The 26,254-nt window shown below is 42.8% G+C and overlaps 1 protein-coding gene across 1 annotated transcript in view; it reads right to left on the bottom strand.

Moving 5' to 3' along the window:
• LOC144479668 (semaphorin-4E-like) overlaps positions 1-26,254 on the bottom strand; it is a 98,022-nt gene that overhangs the window by 30,509 nt on the left and 41,259 nt on the right. Inside the window, exons 2-4 of the mRNA XM_078198665.1 lie at positions 20,548-20,948; positions 18,072-18,217; positions 5,627-5,689 (exon numbers count right to left, since the gene is read on the bottom strand). Of these exons, the coding sequence (XP_078054791.1) occupies positions 5,627-5,689; positions 18,072-18,217; positions 20,548-20,671 (333 nt within the window). The 5' untranslated portion in view covers positions 20,672-20,948. The remainder of the gene's footprint in view (positions 1-5,626; positions 5,690-18,071; positions 18,218-20,547; positions 20,949-26,254) is intronic.

A 26,254-nucleotide genomic window follows, 5' to 3' on the forward strand; every position in this document is an offset into this window, starting at 1 on the left:
CAAACACTTGTGGAAAACTCACTTTGGATACAAGTCTTGGCAAAATAAGCTTTTAACAACAATATGTAGAAGCTGCTCATTTGAATTGAATGTGATACAAATCATTGATTTTAATGAAAGAGCACACGGCAGTTTCTCCAGCACCAATAGATGTGCTGCATGATGTGGTACTGAACTCTGCAGACCATGAAACAAAAACACAGGTAGATCAGTCAGCATGAAAGAGAGAAAAGACAGGATAATATTTCAGGTATAGCCTTTTGTCAAAATTGAAAGCTGAAAGGTTGGCAAGCAGTTTTGCAAAGATGGAACAATAGATAAAAGAGAAACAACAGACATGCTGATTAAAGAGAGGAGATTAATGGGTTGACGTTGACAACGGAAAACTGGCAGATAATGCAAATACTCTTCTCAGTGAGAGCAATGCCCCCGAGGCTTCCAGATTTGATCGCAATTGCACAGGGATGTGCCCACTGGAAAACACTTATATAGCAGAATGGGGTTCAGCTGTGATAGCCACGACAAACAGCCTGCTGACATTTCCTGCCTAAGTTCACATATGAAAAATGACTTGCGGGCAACTTGCGACCATACCTCCTTAAGACTATAAGACATAGGAGCAGAATTAGGCCACGCAGCCCATCGAGTCTGCTCTGCCATTTAATCATGGCTGATATTTTTCTCATCCCCATTATCCCTGATCCCCTTATTGATTAAGAACCTATCTATCTCCATCTTAAAGACACTCAATGACCTGGCCTTCCCAGCGTTCTGCGGCAAAGAGTTCCACAGGTTCACCACTCTCTGGCTGAAGAAATTCCTCCTCATCTGTTTTAAAGGATCGTCCCTTTAGCTTGAGGTTGTGCCCTCCGGTTCTAGTTTTTCCCACGAGTGGAAACATCCTCTCCACGTCCACTCTATCCAGGCCTCGCAGTATCCTGTAAGTTTCAATAAGATCCCCCCTCATCCTTCTAAACTCTAACAAATACAGACCTAGAGTCCTCAACCGTTCCTCATACAACAAGCTCTTCATTCCAGGGATCATTCTTGTGAACCTCCTCTGGACCCTTTCCAAGGCCAGCACATCCTTCCTTAGATATGGGGCCCAAAACTGCTCACAATACTCCAAATGGGGTCTGACCAGAGCCTTATACAGCCTCAGAAGTACATCCCTGCTCTTGTATTCTAGCCCTCTCGACATGAATGCTAACATTGCATTTGCCTTTCTAACTGCCGACTGAACCTGCACGTTAACCTTAAAAGAATCTTGAACAATGACTCTCAAGTCCCTTTGTGTTTCTGATTTCCTAAACATTTCCCCGTTTAGAAAATAGTCTACGCCTCCTTTCCTCCTTCCAAAGTGCATAACCTCACACTTTTCCACATTGTATTCCATCTGCCACTTCTTTGCCCACTCTCCTAACCTGTCCAAGTCCTACTTCCTCAATACTACCTGTCCCTCCTCATAACATTGTATCATCTGCAAACTTAGCAACAGTGCCTGATTCAGTTCCTTCCTGCAAATCGTTAATGTATATTGTGAAAAGTTGTGGTCCCAGCACTGACCCCTGAGGCACACTACTAGTCACCGGCTGCCATCCTGAAAGAGAACCCTTTATCCCCACTCTCTGCCTTCTGCCAGTCAGCCAATCTTCTATCCATGCCAGGATCTTACCCTTAACACGTTACCCTTAACAGACTCCTCTGCTGCACCTTGTCAAAGGCCTTCTGGAAATCTAAATAAATCACATCCACTGGTTCTCCTTTATCTAACTTCCTTGTAACCTCCTCAAAGAACTCTAACAAATTGGTCAGACATGACCTCCCCTTGACAAAGCTGTGCTGACTCAGTCCTACTTTAATCATGCAATCTCATCTTTAATAATGGACTCTAAAATATTGCCAATGACCGAAGTCAGGCTAACCGGCCTGTAATTACCCATCTGCTGCCTCCCTCTCTTAAACAGCGGGGTCACATTAGCTACTTCCCAGTCCTCTGGTACCCTCCCTGCCATGATGTGGAGATGTCGGCATTGGACTGTGGTAAGCACAGTAAGAAGTCTCACAACACCAGGTTAAAATCCAACAGGTTTATTTGGTAGCACAAGCCACAAGCTTTTGGAGCGCTGCTCCTTCATCAGGTGAGTGGGAGCTCTGTTCACAAACAGGGCATATAAAGACACAAACTCAATTTACAAAATAATGGTTGGAATGCGAGTCTTTACAGGTAATCAAGTCTTAAAGGTACAGACAATGTGAGTGGAGAGAGGGTTAAGCACAGGTTAAAGAGATGTGTATTGTCTGCAGCCAGGACAGTTAGTGAGATTTTGCAACCCCAGACAAGTCGTGGCGGTTACAGATAGTGTGACATGAACCCAAGATCCCGGTTGAAGCCGTTCTCATGTGTGCGGAACTTGGCTATCAGTTTCTGCTCAGCGATTCTGCGTTGTCGTGTGTCATGAAGGCCACCTTGGAGAACACTTACCCGAAGACCAGAGCCTGAACGCCCATGACTGCTGAAGTGTTCCCCAACAGGAAGAGAACACTCTCTTGCCTGGTGATTGCCGAGCGGTGTTCATTCATCCGTTGTCGTAGCTTCTGCATGGTCTCTGCAATGTACCATGCCTCGGGACATTCTTTCCTGCTGCGTATCAAGTAGACAAAGTTGGCCGAGTTGCAAGAGTATGTACCGTGTACCTGGTGGATGGTGTTCTCACGTGAGATGATGGCATCCGTGTCGATGATCCAGCACATCTTGCAGAGGTTGCTGTGGCAGGGTTGTGTGGTGTCATGGTCACTGTTCACCTGAAGGCTGGGTAGTTTGCTGCGGACAATGGTCTGTTTGAGGTTGTGCGGTTGTTTGAAGGCAAGAAGTGAGGGTGTGGGGATGGTCTTGACGAGATGTTCGTCTTCATCGATGACATGTTGAAGGCTCCAGAGACGATGTCCTAGCTTCTCCGCTCCGGGAAAGTACTGGACGACGAAGGGTACTCTGTCCGCCGTGTCCCATGTTTGTCTTCTGAGGAGGTCGGTGTGGTTTTTTGGTGTGGTGCGGTGCACGATACATACTCTTGCAACTCGGCCAACGTTGTCTACCTGATACGCTGCAGGAAAGGATGTCCCGAGGCACAGTATGTTGTGGAGACCATGTAGACGCTACGACAACGGATGAATGAACACCGCTCGACAATCACCAGGCAAGAGAGTGTTCTCTTCCTGTTGGGGAACACTTCAGCAGTCACAGGCATGCAGCCTCTGATCTTCGGGTAAGCGTTCTCCAAGGCCTTCACGACACACGACAACGCAGAATCGCTGAGCAGAGACTGATAGCCAAGTTCCGCACACATGAGGACGGCCTCAACCAGGATCTTGGGTTCATGTCACACTATCTGTAACGCCCAGGACTTGCCTGGGCTTGCAAAATCTCACTAACTGTCCTGGCTGGAGACAATTCACATCTCTTTAACCCGTGCTTAACCCTCTCTCCACTCACATTGTCTGTACCTGTAAAGACTCGCATTCCAACCATTATTTTGTAAATTGAGTTTGTGTCTTTATATGCCCTGTTCGTGAACAGAACTCCCACTCACCTGATGAAGGAGCAGTGCTCTGAAAGCTTGTGGCTTGTATTGCCAAATAAACCTGTTGGACTTTAACCTGGTGTTGTGAGACTTCTTACTGTGCTTACCCTCCCTGCCTCCAGTGATTCCTGAAAGATCACCACCAATGCCTCCACAATTTCCTCAGCTATCTCTTTTAGAACCCTGGGGTGTAGTCCATCCGGTCCAAGTAATTTATCCACCATCAGACCTTTCAGTTTCCCCAGAGCCTTCTCCTTCGTGAGGGCCACTATACTCATCTGTGCCCCCCTGACTCTTCTGGAGCTCTGACATCCCACTGGTGTCTTCCATCGTGAAGACTGATGCAAAGTAACTATTCAGTTCCTCTGCCATTGCTTCGTTTCTCATTTTCCAGTGGTCCAATGGCTATTTTTGCCTCTCTCTTACCTTTTATATATTGAAAAAAACTCTTCCTATCTTCTTTTATATTACTAGCTAGCTTACACTCATATTTCATCTTTTCCCCCCTTATTGCTTTTTTAGTTGTCCTCTGCTCACTTTTAAATCCTCACCACTTTTTGTGTGCTTTTTCTTTTGCTTTTATGCTGTCCTTGACTTCCCTCATCAGCCATGGATGCCTCGTGCTCCCCTTAGCATGTTTCCTCCCCCTTAGGATGAATTTCTGTTGTGCCTCCTGAATAACTCAAAAACCGGCCATTGCTGTTCCACTGTCTTCCCTTTCCAAGGCTCCCTTTCCAATCAACTTTGGCCAGCTCCTCCCTCATGTCTTTGTAGTTACCTTTATTTAATTGTAATACCGTTACATCTGATTCCAGCTTCTCCCTCTCAAACTGCAAGATAAATTCTATCATATTGTGGTCACTGCTCCCTAAGGGTTCCTTCACCTTAAATTCCCTAATCAAGTCTGCCTCATTACACGTCACCAAATCCAGAATTGCCTGTTCCTTAGTAGGTTGTCACAAGCTACTCCAAAAAAACATCTCTTAGATATTCCACAAATTCCTTTTCTTGGGATCCACTGCCTACCTGATTTTCCCACCTGCATATTGAAGTCCCCCATGATTATTGTAATATTGTTTTTTTTAAATATGCCTTTTCCGTCTGATTTATTTTCTGTCCCACATCCTGACTGCTGCTAGGGGGCCTGTACATAACTCCCATCAGGGTCTTTTTACCGTTGCGATTTCTCAACTCCACCCACAGAAATTCTATGCCTTCTGATCCTATATCACTTCTTGCTATCGATTTAACTTCATTTCTTACTCACAATACAACCCCACCCCCTTTGCCCATCTGCCTGTCCTTCCGGTAGGACACATATCCTTGGATATTTAGATCCCAGCCCTGATCCCCTTGCAGCCACGTCTTTGTGATGCCCACATCATCATACTGGCCAATTTCAATGTGTGCAACAAGCTCATTTACCTTGTTCCGTATACTGCGCACATTTAGGTCCAACACCCTTAGTCCTGCATTGACCACCTCCCTTCTCATACTTGTCACCTTTTTTGCTCTGCCTGAGGTTAGATTCCTGCCACCTTCTATACTCTCTGTTCTATTACGTGGTCTGGAAACTTTACTAACCTCTCCTGAACCCTCAGCTCCATTAACCTGCACTTCTACCCTCTCCTTGAACTTTGTTTTTCTAATTCTCCATCGAACTGAACCCTTCCCTCCACTATTTAGTTTAAAGCTCCATAAACATAAAAATACATTTTTTCTTTTATTTCTGGAAAACAATAATTTCTTCTGATAGGAACTGATGAAAAAGTTGGATCCTCTGCTTCTGTAGAAATGTTAAGGAACAGACTGATGGCAACTAATAGTTTGTGGAAACTTTTCTGACACAAACCTTGACGCTTTAATACATTTTTAAGGAAGCAGTAATGCATTTCAAACAACCTGAAGTCACTACTGAATGCCAGTACTTGCTGGTTTCTTCTCCTTATCAATGCTCCATCTCATCATAAACTATTGCTATCACTGGCTGTGTAATTACAGTCAACTGTTGCCGGCACAGAGTATTTAATAATTATGAAACATACCGCTTTTGACTTTCCTTTGTACATGCATTCATTCTGCTTGTTTTCGGGAACGATCCACATTGCCTGGAAAAATGGGGGAAAAGTTTAAAGTTTATTTACTTATTGATCACAAGTAGGCTTAAATTAACACTGCAATGAAGTTATTGTGAAAACCCCTTAGTCGCCACACTCTAGTGCCTGTTGTGAGCACACAGAGGGAGAATTTAGCATGGCCAATGCACCTAACTAAAGTTAAAAAGTTAAAGTTTATTTATTAGTCACAAGTAAGGCTTACATTAACACTGCAATGAAGTTACTGTGAAATTTCTCTAGTAGCCATACTTTGGTGCCTGTTCGGGTCAATGCACCTTACCAGCACGTCTTTCAGATTGTGGGAGGAAACCGGAGCACCCGGAGGAAATCCATGCAGACATGGGGAGAATGTGCAAACTCCACACAGACTGTGATCCAAGCTGGGAATCGAACCCAGGTCCCTGGCGCTGTGAGGCAACAGTGCCACCCTAGCACGTCTTTCGGACTGTTTAGGTGCATTTATAAACATGCAATACTGGGGATGAGCAGTCATTACCCGGGGCAAACCTGTGAGGCTTTGAACAACATTTAAAAAGCAAAGTAGTACTGGAAACCTGAAACCTAAAAAGCTGGTTACAGCCAAGAAAAACAAGAGTCAATTGATGTTTCAGGCCCTTCTAATCATTCCTCAGAACTAGAAGATCTTATAGATGAGCCACATTTAAAAAGGAACACAGGGGAAAGGGAGAAAAAACCCCAGCTCTGATCAGATAATCAGCTCTGACGAAGGGTCATCCTGAACCGAAACGTTGACTCTATTCTCTTTCCACAGGTGCTGTCAGATTTGCTGAGATTTTCCAGCATTTTCTGTTTTTGTTTCAGATTCCAGCATCTGCGGTATTTTGCTTTTAAGAAAAATGATTTGTCGAATAGAAGACAATTGAATGATAAGACCTAGTATTATCAGGAGACAAGGAAAGCACAATAAAGGTGCATCAAAGAAATGAAAGGCATATTTAAATGGGATACAGTGCGAACAGTTAAAGGGACATTGGTAGAGCAGGAAGCATGTAAAACCAGGAAGGTGGAAGCTTCTGGAGAATAGGACAAAGATATAGACCATACCACCAGATGGAACACTCCTTATGGTCTTCCCCATATATGTTAACCTACTTTTACACCAGTCTCCCCACATTTGTGTGTGTTTTTTTTCCCCCTTTCATTTGTGGCATTCCTTTTAAAAATCTGATCTCCTGTAATATCTCCCATTCGTGGGAAAGGGTCATAAGGCCAAAAACATCAACTTGATGCGCTGGTTTCTGCCGCCGACATCGTTTTGTTTGGAATACGTCAACCTTCAATGACACAATACCAAGCAATCAGCACTAGGAACAAGTGTTAATTACCACTTCCCCGATATGTCGAATAGGTTAGCAAAATATAAAACCACCTGCAGTTAGCTCATTGAAACACACAGCCGCTTCTTGTGCAAAATTCAAAATGCCGAACTACTTTCCAGTCATAGAATCATTGGAGCTTACAACATAACAGGAGATGATACAGCATTTTGTGCTCATGTTGTCTCTTTAAAACAGCAGTCAGTCCCACATCCCTGCTTTTTGCCCATAATCCTGTAAAGATGTACAGGTTAAGTGGATTGACTATGATAAATTGCCCCTTAGTGGCAGGGGGAATCAGCAGGGTAAATACGCAACGTTACGGGGATAAGGCCTGAGTGGGATTGTTGTCGGTGGAGGCTCAATGGGCTAATGGCCTCTTCCGCACTGTAGGGATTCTACAGTTCTAAGTTGTTCACCCTCAAGTTGCCTGCTCCCTTAAAGTCCCTTCAAGATAATCTATGGGATCAGCTGCCACCACCTTTTCAGGTACAACATTCCCAATCCTGATTGTCCCCTCAGTCATTCAAGCTGGGAAAATTCCAGATCCAAACACACTGCTGAATTTGAAGTTCTGCTCAATGTATAAACTGTTCCCCTTGTTTTTAATGCTCAGCAATTTAACTGAGTGGAAAAGTGAGTTATTTTGATATAACACAGCAATAGGTTAATCTATCAGCAAAGTATCAAAAACACAGCTGTTTGCCAATTTTAAAAAAATACTACAACCGTGGTAGCTCCTTTATGCCAATAAAAACAGTCCAATTCAGGTGGAATCAGCTGAACCAGTGTTAACGTTCAAAGAACTTAAAAACATTGGTGAGTTACACCGCAAACCGCTTACACTCGACTTTCTATGATCCTTTGTGCTGGTTCAAGATTAAATTTGCCAAAATCAGGCACCACCCAAAAAATCTGGCCCCAGGTAGAAATTACAAGATTCTGTTTGCATTAGTTCCAACATGCTTTTCAAACTCGAGTAGACATTCTTTTAAAATTGTAATTTTAAAAGTAAAGTTAAAGTTTTATTTATTAGTCACAAGTAAGGCTTACATTAACACTGCAATGAAGTTATTGTGAAATTCCCCTAGTCGCCACACTCTGGCGCTCGTTTGGGTCAATGTATGTGTTTCAGAATGTGGGAGGAAACCGGAGCACCCGGAGGAAACCCACGCAGACACGGGGAGAATGTGCAAACTCCACACAGTCAGTGATCCAAGCTGGGAATCGAACCTAGGTCCCTGGCGCTGTGAGGCAGCAGTGCAAACCACTGTGCCACCTAAGGCACGAATGAAACTAGTAAATGTTTCAGTATAGGATAATTCTGAATCAGGTTGCTCACAGGTAGTGGTGGCATAGTGATAATGTCATTGGGCTAGTAATCTAGAGACCCAGTGTAATGTTCTGGGAACCCAGGTCTGAATCCCACCACAGTGAAATCTGAATTCTATAAAAATCTGCTTGCTGCAAAAAAAAAACCCCATCAGGTTCACCAACGTCCTTCAGGTAAGGAAATCTGCTGTCCTTATTCTGAAATGCCTCCTAGCAAGCTACTCAATTCTGAGCAATTAAGAGTGGCCAGCCAGCTCAGCTAGCGACACCCGTAACCCATGAATAAATAGAGAAAAAGGAGTTGATGTTTGTTAAAATGCTTACTTTTTGCAACAGCAAAGCTTTGAAATGGAAAAATAACTACATTATTTTGACTGATTATGCTGCTTTACTGAAGGTATAGGCAAAACATTGCTAGCCTAGCCAGTGATGCCCACATCCTGTAAATGAATTTAAAAAAATTTTTTTTTTAAAGCAGAAACTGCAAATATTGTCCAGTCAACACAATTTTGAGCATGTTCTGGGCACAACTTCTTGATTAGGCCCAAAGCAGAAACTCAACTCCTGAGCTTTTGATTAAGACTACCATAATCTTAGCATTTTCAAGGCCAGGTTATAGAAAGACAACATTCTGCCAGTTAGCCTTGGCTTCTGGCACACACTATGGGTGCACCATTTACTGCTCAGCTCTTTAACTGGAAAAAACAGTTCATGCTCGATTCAGAACACAGTATCAAACATTTTGCTCGGATCAGGACCTGTAAGCAGTTGGAACGAATGGGAAATTGTTTAGTATTCATAGAATCCCTACAGTGCAGAAAGCAGGCCGTATTGCCCATCGAGTCTGCGCCAACTCTCCAACATGTCATCCCATCCAGACCCAAACCCTGTAACCCCACGTTTTTGCCCTGCTAATCCCCCTAACCTACACATCCTGGGACACTAAGGGGCAATTTAGTATAGCAAATCCACCGAACCTGCACATCTTTGGGCTGTGGGCGGAAACGGGAGTACTCGGAGGAAAACCATGCAGATATGGGGAGAACGTGCTAACCACTGTGTCACCGTGCTGTCCTATTCTGGAAGTCTCCACTGTATTTGCATTAAGTGCTGGATTCGCTATATTCATCACTGAACTGATGGTTAAATGGACAGCACTACAAATATTTCCAAAGATGGCACAGTGTTCAGCTCTGCTGCCTCACAGCACCAGGGACCCAGGTTCAATTCCAGCCTTGGGTGACTGTGAAGTTTGCACATTCTCCCCGTGTCTGTTTGGGTTTCCTCCAGGTGCTCCGGTTTCCTCCCACAGTCCAAAGATGTGAAAGTTAGATTGATTGGCCGTGCTAAATTGTCCCTTAATGTCCAAAGATTTGTAGATTAAGGGGATTAGCCATGGTAAATGCATGGGGTTAGGGGGATGGGGTGGGGAGGGTGGGCCTGGGTGGGATGCTCTTTCGGAGAATCGGTGCAGACTCGATGGGCTGAATGGCCTCCTTCTGCACTGTAAGGGTTCTATGCCTATCTGGTGGGTGGAGCCACCTTAACACTGTTGCAACACCATTGATTCCCAAAAGAGGTCTCACAAGAGTCAGGAGCATTGAATATAGTATTACAGCAACCAGCTTCTGTTCAGCTGCATGCAACAAAGGTTCAATTTTTCTCCTTGGAAAATTGCTAAGCTACTCTTTTGGAGAATTTGACTTTAAAAAGAATAAAGTAAACTGTCTTCCAATTTAAATCATTAGAGCTGAGGCTTAGCATAGAATATAAAAGGCAAGAAAGTCACACATATTAGCAAGTTTGGTAATGATTCCAAAACTCAGGGCAAACATAAAAGTAATGAGAAATCAGATCCCAGCATAAAAGAACTTGGCAAATTGCCTGGGCCGCATGATAACACAGTACATTGCCACAACACCGGTAGACAAGTGAACATGCTTCCGTTGCAGTTACCAGGACCTGACACATCACTATGGGGAACCACACAGCAGAGGGGCCAAGCACTTCCTCACGGAGGAAGGAGGTCTGGGGGAAAAAATCAAGACATTATTGGTTTGTTTTGCCATACTTTCAAGTGGATAGTTCCGAGCAGCACTGGGGGAGGCCTGGAAGCAACTTTCCCACCCACCCACTCAGCTAGAGTTGGCCTGTGAATCACAGAAGACAGTAAGATTAAAAGTATTTAAAGTCTGTCAGCTGTTAACTGTTTAAACTTTCAAAGCTAACGGAACAATTTACAAAGTGCAAAGATACTGAATGATGTGTTTACACAGTAAGTCTTGCTATCTCCTTTAGACTGCAGAGTTTGATTAAACACTCACATTAACATTAATAGAAAGAAAATACCAATGCACTTTGCTTAGGCTGGCAGAAAAACATATAATAAAAACAGATAAAATATTATAAACCAATGTAAATCTTATCATTAATATCAAGGTTTTAGCCAAAATTGCAGTGGCAGCAGAGAATTAAAATTGTTCATTTTACAGTGATTTTGCTGTCTTTCTGTGTTGCAGAAAAACTCAGAACAGAGGAGTTAAACTGTCATTTGGGAGAATGCTTAGACGCATCAACTTAAATGCATACAAGTTTCAACATAAAATGCATACCTGCTTCCACCTTACATCACATGATTCCTCCCCTGCCTCAACTCTATCTACTGAAACCCTCGTCCATACCTTTTTTATCCCCAGAATTGACTATTTCAATGCTTTCTTGGTTGGTCTCCCACTTACCAGTCCCCATTAACATTTGTGCATCCAAAACTCTACTGCACACATGCACCAAGGGCGGAATTATCCGACCACGCTCACCCCAAGGCTGGAAATTCCCGCCCATGGTCAATGGACCTTGGCATGGTCTGCCCCCGCCCGCTACCATTCCCGTGGCGGGTGGGTTGGGAAAATTCTACCCCAAGTCCCCTTCACCTAGCAGCCCACTGTCCACTGACCTGCCCTGGCTCCCAGTCTGGTAACACTCAAGTTTTCTTTTAAATACACATTTTTATTTTTCATCCCACCATGGCCTCAGCTCTCACTACATTTGGAACCTCTTCCATCCCTACAACCCTACAAGATTTCTATGCTCTTCTAATCCCGGCCTCTTGCACATCCCAGATTTCTGCTGCTGCCAAGACCTCAGCTCTGGTATTCCGTCTCTAAACTTCTAAAGTGACTCCATAAACTGATGAATTACTGGAAACTTCAGTCCCAATATCTCTTTGGCTCTGTGTCAAATTGCCCCCATGAAGCACCTCAGGATGTTATACTAAGTTAAAGACACTGTACAATTCAATTTGCTGTTAAGATCAGCAGCCTTACATCACATAGTGTACACGGTCTAGTCAGAAGTTTCAAAATACTGCAGCACTAAATGGAAATACAAGGAAGGCAATTTTTCTGATCCAAATGGCTCAACCACTCAGTCACAATCTACCGAACCACCAGCAAGTATTATTTGCATGATGGCAATTTTAATAGTGGGTATCATGAATTACAATTGTTTTCTGGAGGAGAGTAGCTTGCTTCCCCAGAAAACTTCAATTTTTTATAATTTAGTCAAACTGTTCTGGCACCACTTGCATGGACAGGAGGTTAATTCCAAAAATCAACCCAAAATCAGCAACCAGACAATGACACCAGTCCCCTGGTATAAGAAGAAAGATCGATAGGGTGAGATCAGACAGTTGACGTATGTTATAGCCATTTTATCTGCAAAATGGGCTCTGACTGCTGAGGGACTTTCTCCAGTGATTAGCTGTGTCATATACACTGCAAGGGACAACCAAGCTAAAGGTGCAAGGACAACTCTACAAGCCAGTTAACCTTTTTTAGTTGCCATCTATAACGGAAGTTATCAATTCACAGCAGCAGGTAGTGATTCAGCCATCACCAGCAGAAACCAGGAATGGGGGCTGTGATTTCCCCAAGTCATTGGAGAAACTGCCGGGGGATGATTGGAAAATCAACTGGAGCAGGAAACGAATTAGCAAGTGACAGGGATGGAAGAAACAGCAGCAGATCAGGAGCCGGTACTCTGGTTCCAAATTCTTCTGCTACCTCTCCCACCATCGATTCTGCTGCTTGGGGAAATTCTGCAAACTTATAGGAGGCGAATTTCTAGCCTCATTCACCACAGATACAAATCCCATATGGCCATCAACTCTCGTGAGAGGGTCTTAAGGGGATTTGCATCAAGGTCTCAGAATGAGATCTCCACCCGCCCCCCTCCCCCCACCAAACCAATGACATCATCAATTGATTACCATTAATTTAGATAGATTTAAATATGCCTAAATGGCATACATCTTATCTTCCCTAGATTCACAGTATGTCCCCCCCGGCTGCCCCCCCAACCCCCGCTGGCATGATGTCACACTGGCAGGAATCACTACTGGTTTCCAAAAACAGAAACTAGTTGTGATGACCACATTGGGAGTTCAGAGGGGAGTACAGCCCTCAGGTGATGAGGGACACAGCTGAGCAGTGCCACCCTGGCAGTGCCAGGGCCTCTGGTTATCCCACTGGGGCTTCCCATTATGTGGGGAGGGACCCTGATTTGATTAATATTGTCACATGTATCAGCATACAGTGAAAAGTATTGTTTCTTGCCCGCTATATAGAGAGAGCATACTGATCATAAGAAGTTCTCTATGAGATCATAGAAAGTTCTCATAACCAAGTTCCACACACATGACGACGGCCTCAACTAAGATCTTGGGTTCATGTCACACTATCTGTAACCCCCCACGACTTGCTTGGGCTTGCAAAATCTCACTAACTGTCCTGGCTGGAGACAATTCACACGTCTTTAACACGTGCTTAACCCTCTCTCCACTCACATTGTCTGTACCTGTAAAGACTCGCACTCCAACCATTATCTTGTAATTGAGTTTGTGTCTATATATGCCCTGTTTGTGAAACAAATCCTGCATTCATCTGATGAAGAGGCAGCGCTCCGAAAGCCCGTGCTACCAAATAAACCTGTTGGACTTTAACATGGTGTTGTGAGACTTTTTACAAGGAGAAGGAAAGAAGAGGATGCAGAATGTAGTGTTACAGTCACAGCTAGGGTGTAGAGAAATGCAAGGTAGATCCATTCAAAAGTCTGACAGCAGCAGGGAAGAGGCTGTTCTTGAGTCAGTTAGTACGTGACCTCAGACTTTTGTATCTTTCTCCCAACGGAAGGTGGTGGAAAAGAGAATGTCCGGGGTGTGTGGGGTCCTTAATTATGCTGGCTGCCTCAATGTCCGTGATGATGGGGGAAGGGTGATCTTTAATTTGAGCATCGCCAGCGTCCTTAGGCCCCTCCCCTCAGGAACAATGAAGCAAAACACACCTGTCTGCTTTTTCTTTTGACAAAGTGTCAGGAGGTCTGGAGAGAAAACCTGCCTGTCTCTCTGGGGGAGAAACACGCCGGCATTTAGTCTGAACCTGGCACTTTGTCATTTTATGGGAAAATTCCAACATGTCTGAAAATATATAACAGGTTTATGCTGTGCGTCCACATATAGTCTGACTACACACTTGAAGACTGGTTAAGTAAATGCTTGTTTGCATAGAATGAAAAAGAAAGAAGGTAAAGTAGTGCAGGAGTCAGGACCCTCTCTGACAACCTTTATGCTGAAGTGACTTCTAAGAGGAACCTGAATCAAAATTTGTTCTTCCTTCGCCAGAAGGATGCTCTCTATTGTATAGAATGCCTTTAAAAAAAGGGAACAAGAGTGCAAACATTATTCAAAAGAGATAATTGTACTCTTTCCAACAATGTTCCTTCCTAAAACTCACGTTACCTCTTGACTTTCTCAATATCCATCCCTCACCCCACAATTCCGTTAATACTGTTGCACATTGCTCATTCTCCATTCCTGCATTTTCAGTGCTGTCCGTGCCTTCTAGTCTCTACTTTCTCCTTAATACTATCAACACCTTTGTTTTTTAAACTGAAGTGGCTTGGTTTTCATGAAAGTACTTGTTTTTAATGAATGTATAATCCAGGTACGGAATCAGGGCACACCATGGTGATAAAAATGACTTGTGTCCTTTCTCAGTCCCCAAATACCACAAAATTTGACAAAATGTTTTGAAGCTATGGCCCCTTTTAAAGATGTGGAGATGCCGGCGTTGGACTGGGGTAAACACAGTAAGAAGTTTAACAACACCAGGTTAAAGTTGGACTTTAACCTGGTGTTGTTAAACTTCTTACCCTTTTAAAGAGCCTCACATTTGGCGCTAATTAAAAATAAAAAGAAACAACCTGTTCCCTGCTAGATAAATCCTGGCCTGTGACAAAGAATTGCAGTCAACAGTAACTCTCTGACCTCGGTCGAAGAAACTCTGCCAAATTAAAAAAAAGTTTCCAAAACAAAGACATCAACAGAACAGCAACTTCCTTTCCTCTACAGGAAAGACTCATCCTAACCAGCTGTACAAACGTAACATGGTAGTCTCACTGTACACTGCCTCTGTAACTGACTTTCGTAGTAGGAGAGAGTAATCTATTTTTAATCAATTCATCTACAACTGAATATTAGGGCGCTTTATTAATATGTTAATTCTTGCATGATAGCTTAAAATTTACAAAGACTGGTTTCCATACACACACACGCAAGTTTGAAATCCTGCTGATAATGCTTGCCCCACTTTGCTGTTCCAACACCATTCACCACTGCACTAATAAACCATAAACAAGCCCATTTCGGAGCGTCAGTGTCCAAGGTCAATTATCCTGTAGGCAACAGACAGCCCCATGTGAGTACAGTTGTAAAAGGTTTCTAAACAGACGTTTCTCATGGAAAAAAACAGATTGTTATTGTGTTTTAGCACATCATTTTGATCCATGGTTTCTTTCATCACATTACCTCTTTGACATCACCCATTGAGAAGGTTTAACTTCTAATGTATGGCTAAATTGAAGTGTGGTAAACCTTCTGGTAGAAAGAAAAGTTTTGTTTTCATGAGAAAACATACACAACCCTTAAAAAAAAAAGTTGAAATTATAGAATTCCACAGTGCAGAAGGAGGCCATTCGGCCCATCAAGTCTGCAACAACCACAATCCCACCCAGGCCCTATCCCCGTAATCCCATGCATTTACCCTAGCTAGTCCCCCTGACACTAAGGGGCAATTTAGCATGGCCAATCACCTAAATTCTCATATAATTTGGATTAAGGGTTAAACAATTTGTTCTTATGTGTTTGTTTAAGTCAGTTCATGGGACTATTTTGTTTTAAAAGATCACTGATTGAAATGACAGTCTGCCACTGATAATTCAATCAGTTTTTTAATGTGAAAAATATAGACTATTCCTTTAGCAAATTATTTCTTTCCATCTTTATCTGCCACTTTCTCCCTCTTTGACTCTTTGTACAGGTACGATTTCATAGGCACTAAGTTACAGGCACTATGACACATTCAACCAAGTGACCATTCTGTGTGCGTGATCCCAGAAAGCAAGAAAGAGTTGACAATGTATTAGGCAAGAGGAAAATCACAGACAAACCCAGTTCCGTACACACCTACCACCCTCACGCATGCTTCCCAGCATGTCGTTCTAGATAACCATCAGCAATGGGACTAGAGCCAATTTTCTTGCTGCTGAATTTTGAAACACTGAGGCTGATTGCAACTCCTTATGCTAATCTGCTGAAATTGGCCAACTTGCTTCGGGATCACTATCTAGTGACCTTGCTGGATATTAAGAGAAGAGAAAGAAAGAGACTTGCATTTATTCATCCAAATTGGAACTAAGTGACTACACCAGCGGGAAAACTGGAGCTTTTCCCGATCGCACTGACAGTGTCTGTCAGGTGGGATTCAAATGAATGTATCTCAGGAATCAAGCTGTCTTGCTGTTCAGAGGTCGGGGTGCCCTTTAAAAAGGGCACTGAATAAAAACAGTTACCCCTCCCCCTCCCCCATAGGCATTAGTGGCCCAGCCCGATCACCGCAGCACTCCATTCAGCAGAAGAGATGCCCTTTTCTCTGTCTGGGAAGATGCAGGTGAGGTGAGATCCCTTGCAAGTCCTCTGACTGCGAGAAGATAGTCACTTTCATTACCGGGGGGGGGGGGGGGGGGGGGGGTGCTTAGAATCTTTGAAATACATCCAAATCCTCTCAAAATCTTTTCAATTTCAGTCCAGTCCTTTGAACTCTCCTTTGATTGACAGTTTGTTTTTTTACTCAGCATGCAGTCAGTTATGTTTATTTACCTGAAAGGGTGTTAGAGACACAGGAACCCTCAACATGTAAAATGAGCTCTTGAAACGCCATCGCATACTAAGTGTTGGAAAATGCGATCAGAATAGATAGGTGATTGGCGGTCAGCACAGACATGATGGACTGAAGGCCCCCTTTCTGTGCTGTGAAGCTCAATGGGCAGGCTTTTCTGCGCAACCTGCCGTGAGATGTCCTGCCATTATCAACGGGATATCCCATTGAATACGCTACTCGCCGCCAGGGAACCCATGGCGGCCTGCACCGTCAGTGGGACTGAAAGATCCCACCAGCATGAACAGCCAGAAAATTCTGACCTTTGACTTTAAAGACAGCACCCCCTGATAGTGGAGTACTGCCTCAGTACTGCAGTCGTCGGCAGAAATTCTGGTGCTCAAGGCCTGGAGTGGGACTTGAAGTGGAGATGCCGTAAGTGGAGATGACTTGAACTCAGAACCTTGGGACTCAGAGGTGACAGCACTACCAATGAGCCACAGCTGATACACCGAGTTAGGTTGTCATTGTCCAAGTCCTATGTAGAGAATGGATACTGGGGCAAGGGCAGCACAAGATCATATCCAGCATAAAGCTGAATCCTCAGGAGAGGAGCTAATATGAAGGGGTGAATAAATTTAACTTGATAAATGGGATGAAAATAAAATGTTGCAGATGCTGGAAATCCAAAATAAAAACAGAAAATGCTGGAAATATTCATTAGGTCTGATCATAAGAAAGAGGAGCAAGAGTAGGCCATTAAGCCCTTTAAGCTTGCTCTGTCATTCAATAAGATCGCAGCTGATCTGACTTTGGCCTTAAAGTCTCAGTTTTACTTGTCCCCCATAATCCCTGTCAATCAAAAATCTGTCTAACTTGCCCTTGAACTATTCAATGACCCATCCTCCATTGGGTCACTGGAGACAGAATTCCAAGAAAATCCTCTTCATCTTGGGGCGAATGGGATCAAAGGTTATGGGGAAAAAGCAGGATTAGGCTATCGAGTTGGATGATCAGCCATGATCGTGATGAATGGCAGAGCAGGCTCGAAGGGCCAAATGGCCTCCTCCTGCTCCTATCTTCTATGTTTCTATCTCTCCGTCCTAAATGGGAAACCCCTTATCTTTAAACTGTGTTCATAAACAACTGAATGGTGGAGCAGGGCAGAGGAGTGAAATGGCCTACTCCTGCTCCTATTCCTTATGTTGTTATGAAAAGGTCCTCACAGAGGTCTTAAAAGCAGCACTCACATTAATCTCAGAGAGGAACAGTGGCACAGGGAGATCTAAAGGTGAAAATAGTATTAAAGAGGAGTAAACATGAGAAACAATTTAGGAATGATTCATCTCTAGAACAGGTGTCTGGCATTGGGGACCACAGTTGTTGCCAGTACATTCTCAGTGTACACTGCTTCTGTAGAGTCACCAGTTTGGTATTCATCTCAACAAGCATGACCCTTAAATTAAAAAAGGAGAATTCTCTCAATATGCTTACTTGTGAAATACTCTTTGAAACATCGTCAATGTTGAGTGCGAAGATTGCATCTCTAGCTCCTACAAACAACAGGTTGTGCTCCTCACTGAGCAACAACGTCGAATAATTGGAGATTCCTTGTTCAGTAAATGTTTTCACATGAGCATCTACAAAAAATAAGATGAGGTTATGGAAGGCTGTCAAAAATCATAGAAATCCTACAGTGCACAAGGAGGCAATTCTGCATTGACAACAATCTCACCTAGGCCTTATCCCCATAACCCCCCATATTTACCCTGCTAATCCCTCTAATCTACACATTCTGGGATACTAAGGGGCAATTTAGCATGGCCAATGCACCTAACCCGCACATCTTCCGGTGGGAAAAAACCAGAGCACCTGGAGGAAACCCACGCAGACACGGGGAGAACAGGCAAACTCCACAAACTCCATAAAATATTAAAGAAGATTTTAAAAAGATTTTATCTCCCACTTCCAGATATACATTGCATTTTAGAGTTAGAGTTATGCCAGTAATTATACAGGTTATCTACAATGTGAAGTTGCCATTAATATAAAAGATTATTTGAATGTGCAAAACGTGGAGAACAGATGCAATGGAAGCCTGAATATCCATGCTATCTGATAAACCTTTGCAAGTTAGAAAACAGTTGGAGTTGGGCTTAGTTTTGCATTGAAGAGATTTTAGAATTGTGGCTATTTTATAGAGTCTTGTGCTGCTCCTCAAAAATGAGCTAATCATGTTTCCTGGTGATCACTGTCTCACTTAACAGAAACCTCCAGAATGCCTCGACAAAGCAGAATCAAATTTGTATTTTTCTCAGGCTTGCATCTCAGCAGGGAGAACTTTTGCAGCAACGTACAGTTTAAGTTTTAAAACATTTTTTTGTACAAACCACTTTTAACCTGCAAATAATTTCAGTGATTCTCCTGCGTGCAACTCAGTCTCACACTGCTAAAGCAGAACTGTATTGAATCTCAGAGTGACACATAATTCTGAGAGAGAGAAAACTGGTGGGAAAAATATCCTTTAGCAGAGCAGAGAAATTAGATTTTGGGTACAGTAATGTACTAGTTATCATGCTGGTCTAGCAAGTCAAAGTTCACAGCAAATTGTTTAAACCAATAAATCAAGCACCAGGTACAAAATGTCTATGAAAGCGGCAGGTTGCCATGTAAACACAAATGATCTTTCAGAAAAGAGAACCTTCCAGCCCTGCTCCTTTCACCCTGCAAGCAACACCAGTCCGACGCAACTTTGCTGACTCTCAATGGGGTCTGAAGTGCTCAGTAATTCATTTGTTAGGGATAGAGATGTTTTGCTTAGGGATAGGAATATTTTGCTGCAATCGTATAGGGCATTGGTGAGGCCACACCTGGAGTAGTGTGTGCAGTTTTGGTGTCCTTATCTGAGGAAGGATGTCCATGCTATACAGGGAGTACAGCGAAGGTTTACCAGGCTGATTCCTGGGATGGCAGGTCTGTCACATGAGGAGACTAAGTCGGTTAGGATTTTATTCACTGGAGTTTAGAAGAAGAGTGAGAGGGGATCTCATAGAAACTTATAAAATTCTAACAGGGTTAGATAGGGTAGATTCAGAAAGAATGTTCCCAATGGTGGGGGAGTCCAGAACTAGGGGTAATAGTTTGAATAAGGGGTATACCTTTTAGAACTGAGGTGAGGAGAAATTTCTTCACCCAGAGGATATTGAATGTATGAAATTCACTACACAAAGTAGTTGAGGCCAAAACGTTGTCTGATTTCAAGGAGAAATTAGATATAGCTTATCGAACTAAAGGGATTAAGGGATATTGGGGGGGGGGGGGGGGGGGGGAGAGAGAGAGAGAGAGAGAGATAGTGAGAGAGAGAGAGAGATAGTGAGAGAGAGAGAGAGAGAGAGGGAGGGAGATCAAAATGAATGGTGGAACAGGCTAAAGGCCGAATGGTCTACTCCTGCTTCTAGTTTCCAAATTTCAAGGAAAAAGCCCACCACTATCTTCAGGTCAACTAGAGATTGACAATTAATGCAGCTATGGTAACGTCATTCAGATCCTAAGGATAAATGAAAAACCAAAGTAGAGTTTATTTATTAGTCACAAGTAAGGCTTACATTAACACTGCAATGAAGTTACTGTGAAATTCCCCTAGTCGCCACACTCAGGCACCTGTTCAGGCCAATGCACTAAACCAGCACGTCTTTCGGACTGGAGGAGGAAACGGGAGCACTTGGAGGGAACCCACATGGGGAGAACGTGCAAACTCCACACAGACAGTGACTCAAGTCAGGAATCGAACTCGGGTCCCTGGCACTGTGAGGCAGCAGCGCTAACCACTGTACCACTGCACCGCCCCACAAATAGTGAAAGCCTCAAAGACAAAATCCTATACTTTTGGAGGGGGTTGAGGAGAGTGGAAATAAAGCTACTTAATTTTCCAATAAAGTACAATCTTTAAAAAAAGCATTTGGCATCTTACCTTCAAATTTCACAGTTTTTCTTGGTGTACAATTTGTTCGAGAGGCTTGTGAATGTTGGAGAAATCTGATCAGCAGAATATAAAATAGGAACACAGCAGCTTTTTGCATTTTCAAAAAGCACATTTTCAGAGTCGATTTTTAAAGCTTTGGATTGCTGCTACTGATAAACATATCTAAGACAGCATTTTAGAACCTCTTTGGTAAGCTTCAAGAACCATTTCGCTGAAGGAATTGTTGTATTGCAGGACCAGGGTCCACAACCATCGCCAACATTTTGCCAAATTTGAAATGTCATCTCAGGTAAAGGCACTTGCTGCAAAGCATACGTTCAAACGAGAGACAATCCTCTAGTTTGCATCCTTTAACCACGGGTTGACAGATCCCTTCCTGAAGCATTAATCTGAAACAGAAGTTGCAGTTTAGTATGTTTGCACAACTTGACATCCTTCAGTGTAACAACTTGCTCCTCCCAAAAAACCTTGTAAACATCCCAATTTTACAGCAGCCTACATTGTAAATTCTGAAATCGATACCCGTACCAAAGTAGTCATTTAAAACATTTTCCGATTCTATCCTTTTCTATGCAGGAAAATCCAAAAATGATGGAAACATTGCTGAACCTCTCCTGTTTGTGTGGTCAAACAAACAGAGCAAAGACAAGCTACTGTTATCTCCACTGAAAATCAGTCCAAGTTGGTGTTGCTCTGGCATTTCAAGATGCTCAAAACATCATGTTAGTTTCCATGTGACATGCAGCGAAAGGCTTGCATTCAGTGTTTCAAAACACCCTGAATGACATTGAACAGATCCCTCCATTCATCCCATATATAGATTCTTTTGGAAATATGATGTTGCTTCTGAAATGATATTCAAGTGTGTTTCTTCCAGCTCTGAAATTTCAAAACATTTGCCTTTACTGACAGAGAAAATTCCAGAAATTACCCTGCCAGATTTTTGATTCTGGATATTTACATACAAGTTTTAGATACTTTTGTGGTACACACAGGATCTAATATGTAAACATAGAAACTAATGATTTATTGCAAAGTCGGTCCTCATGCATTGTGTGTGGGGAAAGACATTTTTAGGGAATTAAATTCAACTTCAACCTCGTCTTTATTAAGGTTTTAATATGTAAATAAACTCCCCTAATTCCTATCACATGGCTAGCAACTTGACATTCCACAGTCCAAAGATGTGCTGGTTAGGTTGATTGGCCAGGTTAAAAAAATTGCCCCTTAGAGTCCTGGGATGCGTAGGTTAGAGGAATTAGTGGGTAAAATATGTGGGGGTAGGGCCTGGGTGGGATTGTGGTCGGTGCAGACTCGATGGGCCGAATGGCCTCCTTCTGCACTGTAGGGTTTCTATGATTCTATGACATGTAACTTTAGGGTCTCTTTTTCACCTCATACACCACTTCCTCCCAACCTTTCCTATCAAGGGCTTATGCTGTTTTATTAGAACAAGCATTACGAGCGAGGAGACGACGGGAAATTTTGAAAATTTCATTATTAACAAAATCCACAGCTTCATCACCATGTGGAAAGGGAGGCGAGTGGAAGTTAACAATGTCAAAAAACAATTGGCATCTACGAAATGTGAAATCCTATTCTGCATTCATCTAAGACTATGGAGGGATTTTCCACGCCTAGTGGACAACAGGAGCGTGAAATCCCACAGGATTCCCAAAATGTTGTTTACGCCAGTGGGATTTCCTGTTGCAATTGTCTGTCCCCCCCCCACCCCCCTCCCTCGCCCCATGACATAATGGGCATTCTGACAATGTTGAACATTAGGATCTTCAATTGAATACATTCAAATGTCATTATTAGACCTTTACGCATGATAATCCTCCCCCCCACCACACAACTTTATATATTGTCCATTCATGTCAGCATGCTGTGAATCATGACAGGTCTCCAGGGTGTGCACCTGGGGAGTAAGTTCAGGTGAGTGCATTGCTCAGGAGGGAAAGAGGGCCGTACATGAGCAGTGCCGGGGGAAGCGGGTTGGTTGCAGGACAGGTGAGCCACACAAAACTTTGTAGACATTGACAGGATCGTCTGGTCCTGCTGGCAGCCAATGGCATGCTGCCTCCGCCACCAGAAAACACACTGCGGGGAGGGACAGAAAATCCTGCCTAATGAATGGGTAAGGATAAAGCAAACAAGTTATATAAATTGCTCCATCCAATGCCCATCATTTAAGGTCAGAGATACAATAAAACTTCACAGGAATGCTCCACAGGATAGTGGGCGTGGAACCGAAACCTGGCAGGTAGATGATCTGGGATCAAGAGATGGATGGATCAATATCTGTTGATTAACTGGATTGAGGGTTGCAGAGAGGGTTAACATCCTGGTCTCTCTCCATGTCACAGATGGTGAGGGAGAAAGTCAATGATAGAATGGCACTGATGGGCTGAATGGCCTTATCCCATTCTGGATTTCATTGCGTCATCATTGAATGCACATTCTAAATAAATTATTTGAACAAAAATCAAAAAGGAAGTCCACCAATTTTGCTTAATTGTTAGGATAAAGAAAGGTATAGGTTTGTGTATTTATTTTCAAAATTGATCAATCCAAAATAGTCTATGGATACAACTAGAATCATATAGTCGAAAACAACACCATAGGAGGCAAAATTTCCTTCATTTCATTCAATGCAAAACAAGCTTCAGTTATTCAATCACTGGATTATTGGCTGGGGAGCAGGAAACCATGCAAGTTATTAACCAAATGCAAAACAGTATGTTCACAACTAGTCACCCGACCATTGAACACACAAGCTAATGCAAAAATGTTATTAAACCAGTCAGTGTACTACAGATCAGTGTACAATCACAGTTCCAAGAAATGTCACCCCAAGTGTAAAATTTTAGTGCAACCACTCAGGCTGACAGTTTTTTTTTCCTTTGGGAATGGTGGGAGGTGGGGTGAAGGATTCCTGGGCTGACAATCAGTCCATTGAACCACATCATGAATGTGCCTTCTGTGGCTAACAAGTCCTAGTGTGGATCTTAAACCCAGAGCTTCTGACGCAGGGACACTACACTGAACCACAAGACTGCCTCCAGTTCACAGCCTAATGACTAAACACTCAAGTCATATTGACTGGCATGCTTGCGGGTTTCCAGTGGCTTCATGAAAGGTGTTTATCCAAGAAAACACAACTCTTTCAATGTCTTAGTGGGCAATGTGTTGATATCGGTTGCAACTGCATTCCAAGAACTGATGCTTTTGAGAAAGTGAGGAAGGCGCTATTAGAGCCAAGGGAAAGTAGCAAAAATAGAATGATGCAATAATATTTCTGTTGCCAGACTCCAGATCAGTGGTTCCCAAAGGGTGCAGCGCGCCACACTGGTGCGGTGAGAGAGGATGGCAAGTGTGGCAGGAAGATTCAAGGACAATCAAAGAAACATTTAAACATGGTTTAAGCACGCATTGTTTTATACTTTCTGGATGTCCCATGATCATATTATAAAGTAGTTGTGTTCTGTTATGAATCAAGCACTGCTAGGAGTTGCTTTTTTTTTGTTTTTGAATGTATTTCTTATCAATAAAAAATTCGGTGTGGCGCGAGAAAATTTTTATTCCGAAAGTGCGGCCCAGTGAAAAAAGTTTGGGAACCACTGCTCTAGATGAAGTCCATAGCACAATAAATTCAAGAGAAGATAAATCTCAATGTATTCTTATGTAGAGTTTACAATGTAGAAACATGCCTGCATGTTTGTTCACACAGTAAGAAGTTTAACAACACCAGGTTAAAGTCCAACAGGTTTATTTGGTAGCAAAATTTGTTAACAGACTTGTTTGACTTCTGTATGTACTTGGCAGGTCACTGAAGGGAAAATCAACATGGTATCGTGAGACCAAGATTTGTACTTTTCATTATCTAAATGTCTCCAAATGTTGGAATAATCACAATCATGATTAAATATATCAAAATAATCAGACTGCATTTCCATGATTTCATGTATTTTTTTATATATATCAAAACACTGCTTTAAAAAAAGTAATTTTCCACCCTACCCCCCCCCCCCCCCCCCCACCCCACCACACACACAATTAACCGGACCCAATGATTTATAGTTGGTAACTGCATTTTGTTGTGATGAGCAGAGAGCAGAGGTTTAATCATTGATTTGTGCCAGCATTAACTGATCTTAGCCAGGTAGCTAAGTAACTATAACTGGGGTCAAATCTTTGTGGAGGAAATGGGGATGAGATGGAGTCACCTTTGGAGGTGGGTCCGAAGGAGCAGTAATGACAAGTGGACAGCCAGCCTGGCAGGCTATAGCTAAGGAGCTATTTACTGGGACATCTGCCCCATGTTAATGGTGCTGTCAGGCCCTCAAACCTCACCCTCCTGACCCAAAGAACATGCCCCCTCCATGACCCCTTATATTCCCCATTGCTCCCATAGTCACCCAGTATCCACTACGGGCAGATCTCAGCAGCCATTTTTTCAAAATTGAGATGAAAACAAATTAAACTTCTAACAAATATACTTTTTTCTTTCCAAAAAAACCTCTCACTCATAAACCCCATTCTAAAAATATAAACCCCCTCAACTGGTCAATTTGTAATTATATATATATTATTTATTTATTTATTTCACTAACTACATCAGAGAGACAATATTTTAATAACCTCTTAAAATTATCAATCAAAATTTGAATATAGCCCCCTACTGAGACAAGTGATTCAGGACCTCATAGAGTCATAGAGGTTTACAGCATGGAAACAGACCCTTCGGCCCAACTTGTCCATGCCGCCCTTTTTCTTAAAAACCCCTAAGCTAATCCCAATTGCCCGCATTTGGCCCATATCCCCCTATACCCATCGTACCCATGTAACTATCTAAATGCTTTTTAAAAGATAAAATTGTACCCGCCTCTACTACTACCTCTGGCAGCTTGTTCCAGACACTCACCACCCTGTGTGAAAAAATTGCCCCTCTGGACACTTTTGAAACTCAGCCAATCATCCTTAATGAACTTAGCTACAACCCAAGGGAACGTAAATAATGAAGTCTATTGAAACTAAATCATTGTAGTAGAAACAGATCTAACTTACAATACAGCATCTAACTGTTGAAACTGAAAGAACAATTTATTTTGTATTTCAAAGTCTGTCAATTCCAGGAACAGGCGATTTTTTTTCTATTTCCTCCACTTGGGATTGAGGTTCCTCCATGGTCCATAGCTTTTCTCGGAGGCTGTGAGCCACGTTTACTTACCAGAGGAGCTCAACTCCATTAAAATTGCAGGGGGGTTCAAACTGCCCAACTCTGTAATGGAGCCAGCAAGGGCAAAGAGTGTTATGTGTGGGTCGACCTCCCACACACCAACAGAAATAGCTGGAAACAGGAATGGGGATAGGTATCTTGGAATCGGATCTCTCCCACACAATTTTTAAAGGTGTGTTGACTCATCCAGGCTTGGCAAAATTCCAGGTCATCGTCTCACAAAGAAAGTACAAGACGGAAATAGATAATTCAACCCAAACACAGTTTCATTCAGAATTTCTCTGATCGGAACATATGAGCAGGTGCAGGCCATTCGGTTGCTATAGTTCCACCATTCAAAATGTTCATGGCTTGGCTGATCATCTACCTCCGCACCATTTTCCTCACTATCCCCACATCCTTGATGTCCTTAGTATCCAGAAATCTATTGATTTTTGCTTTGAACATGCTCAA

The sequence above is a fragment of the Mustelus asterias genome, chromosome 26 (assembly GCF_964213995.1).
Source record: "Mustelus asterias chromosome 26, sMusAst1.hap1.1, whole genome shotgun sequence".
NCBI classification, from domain to species: Eukaryota; Metazoa; Chordata; class Chondrichthyes; order Carcharhiniformes; family Triakidae; genus Mustelus; species Mustelus asterias.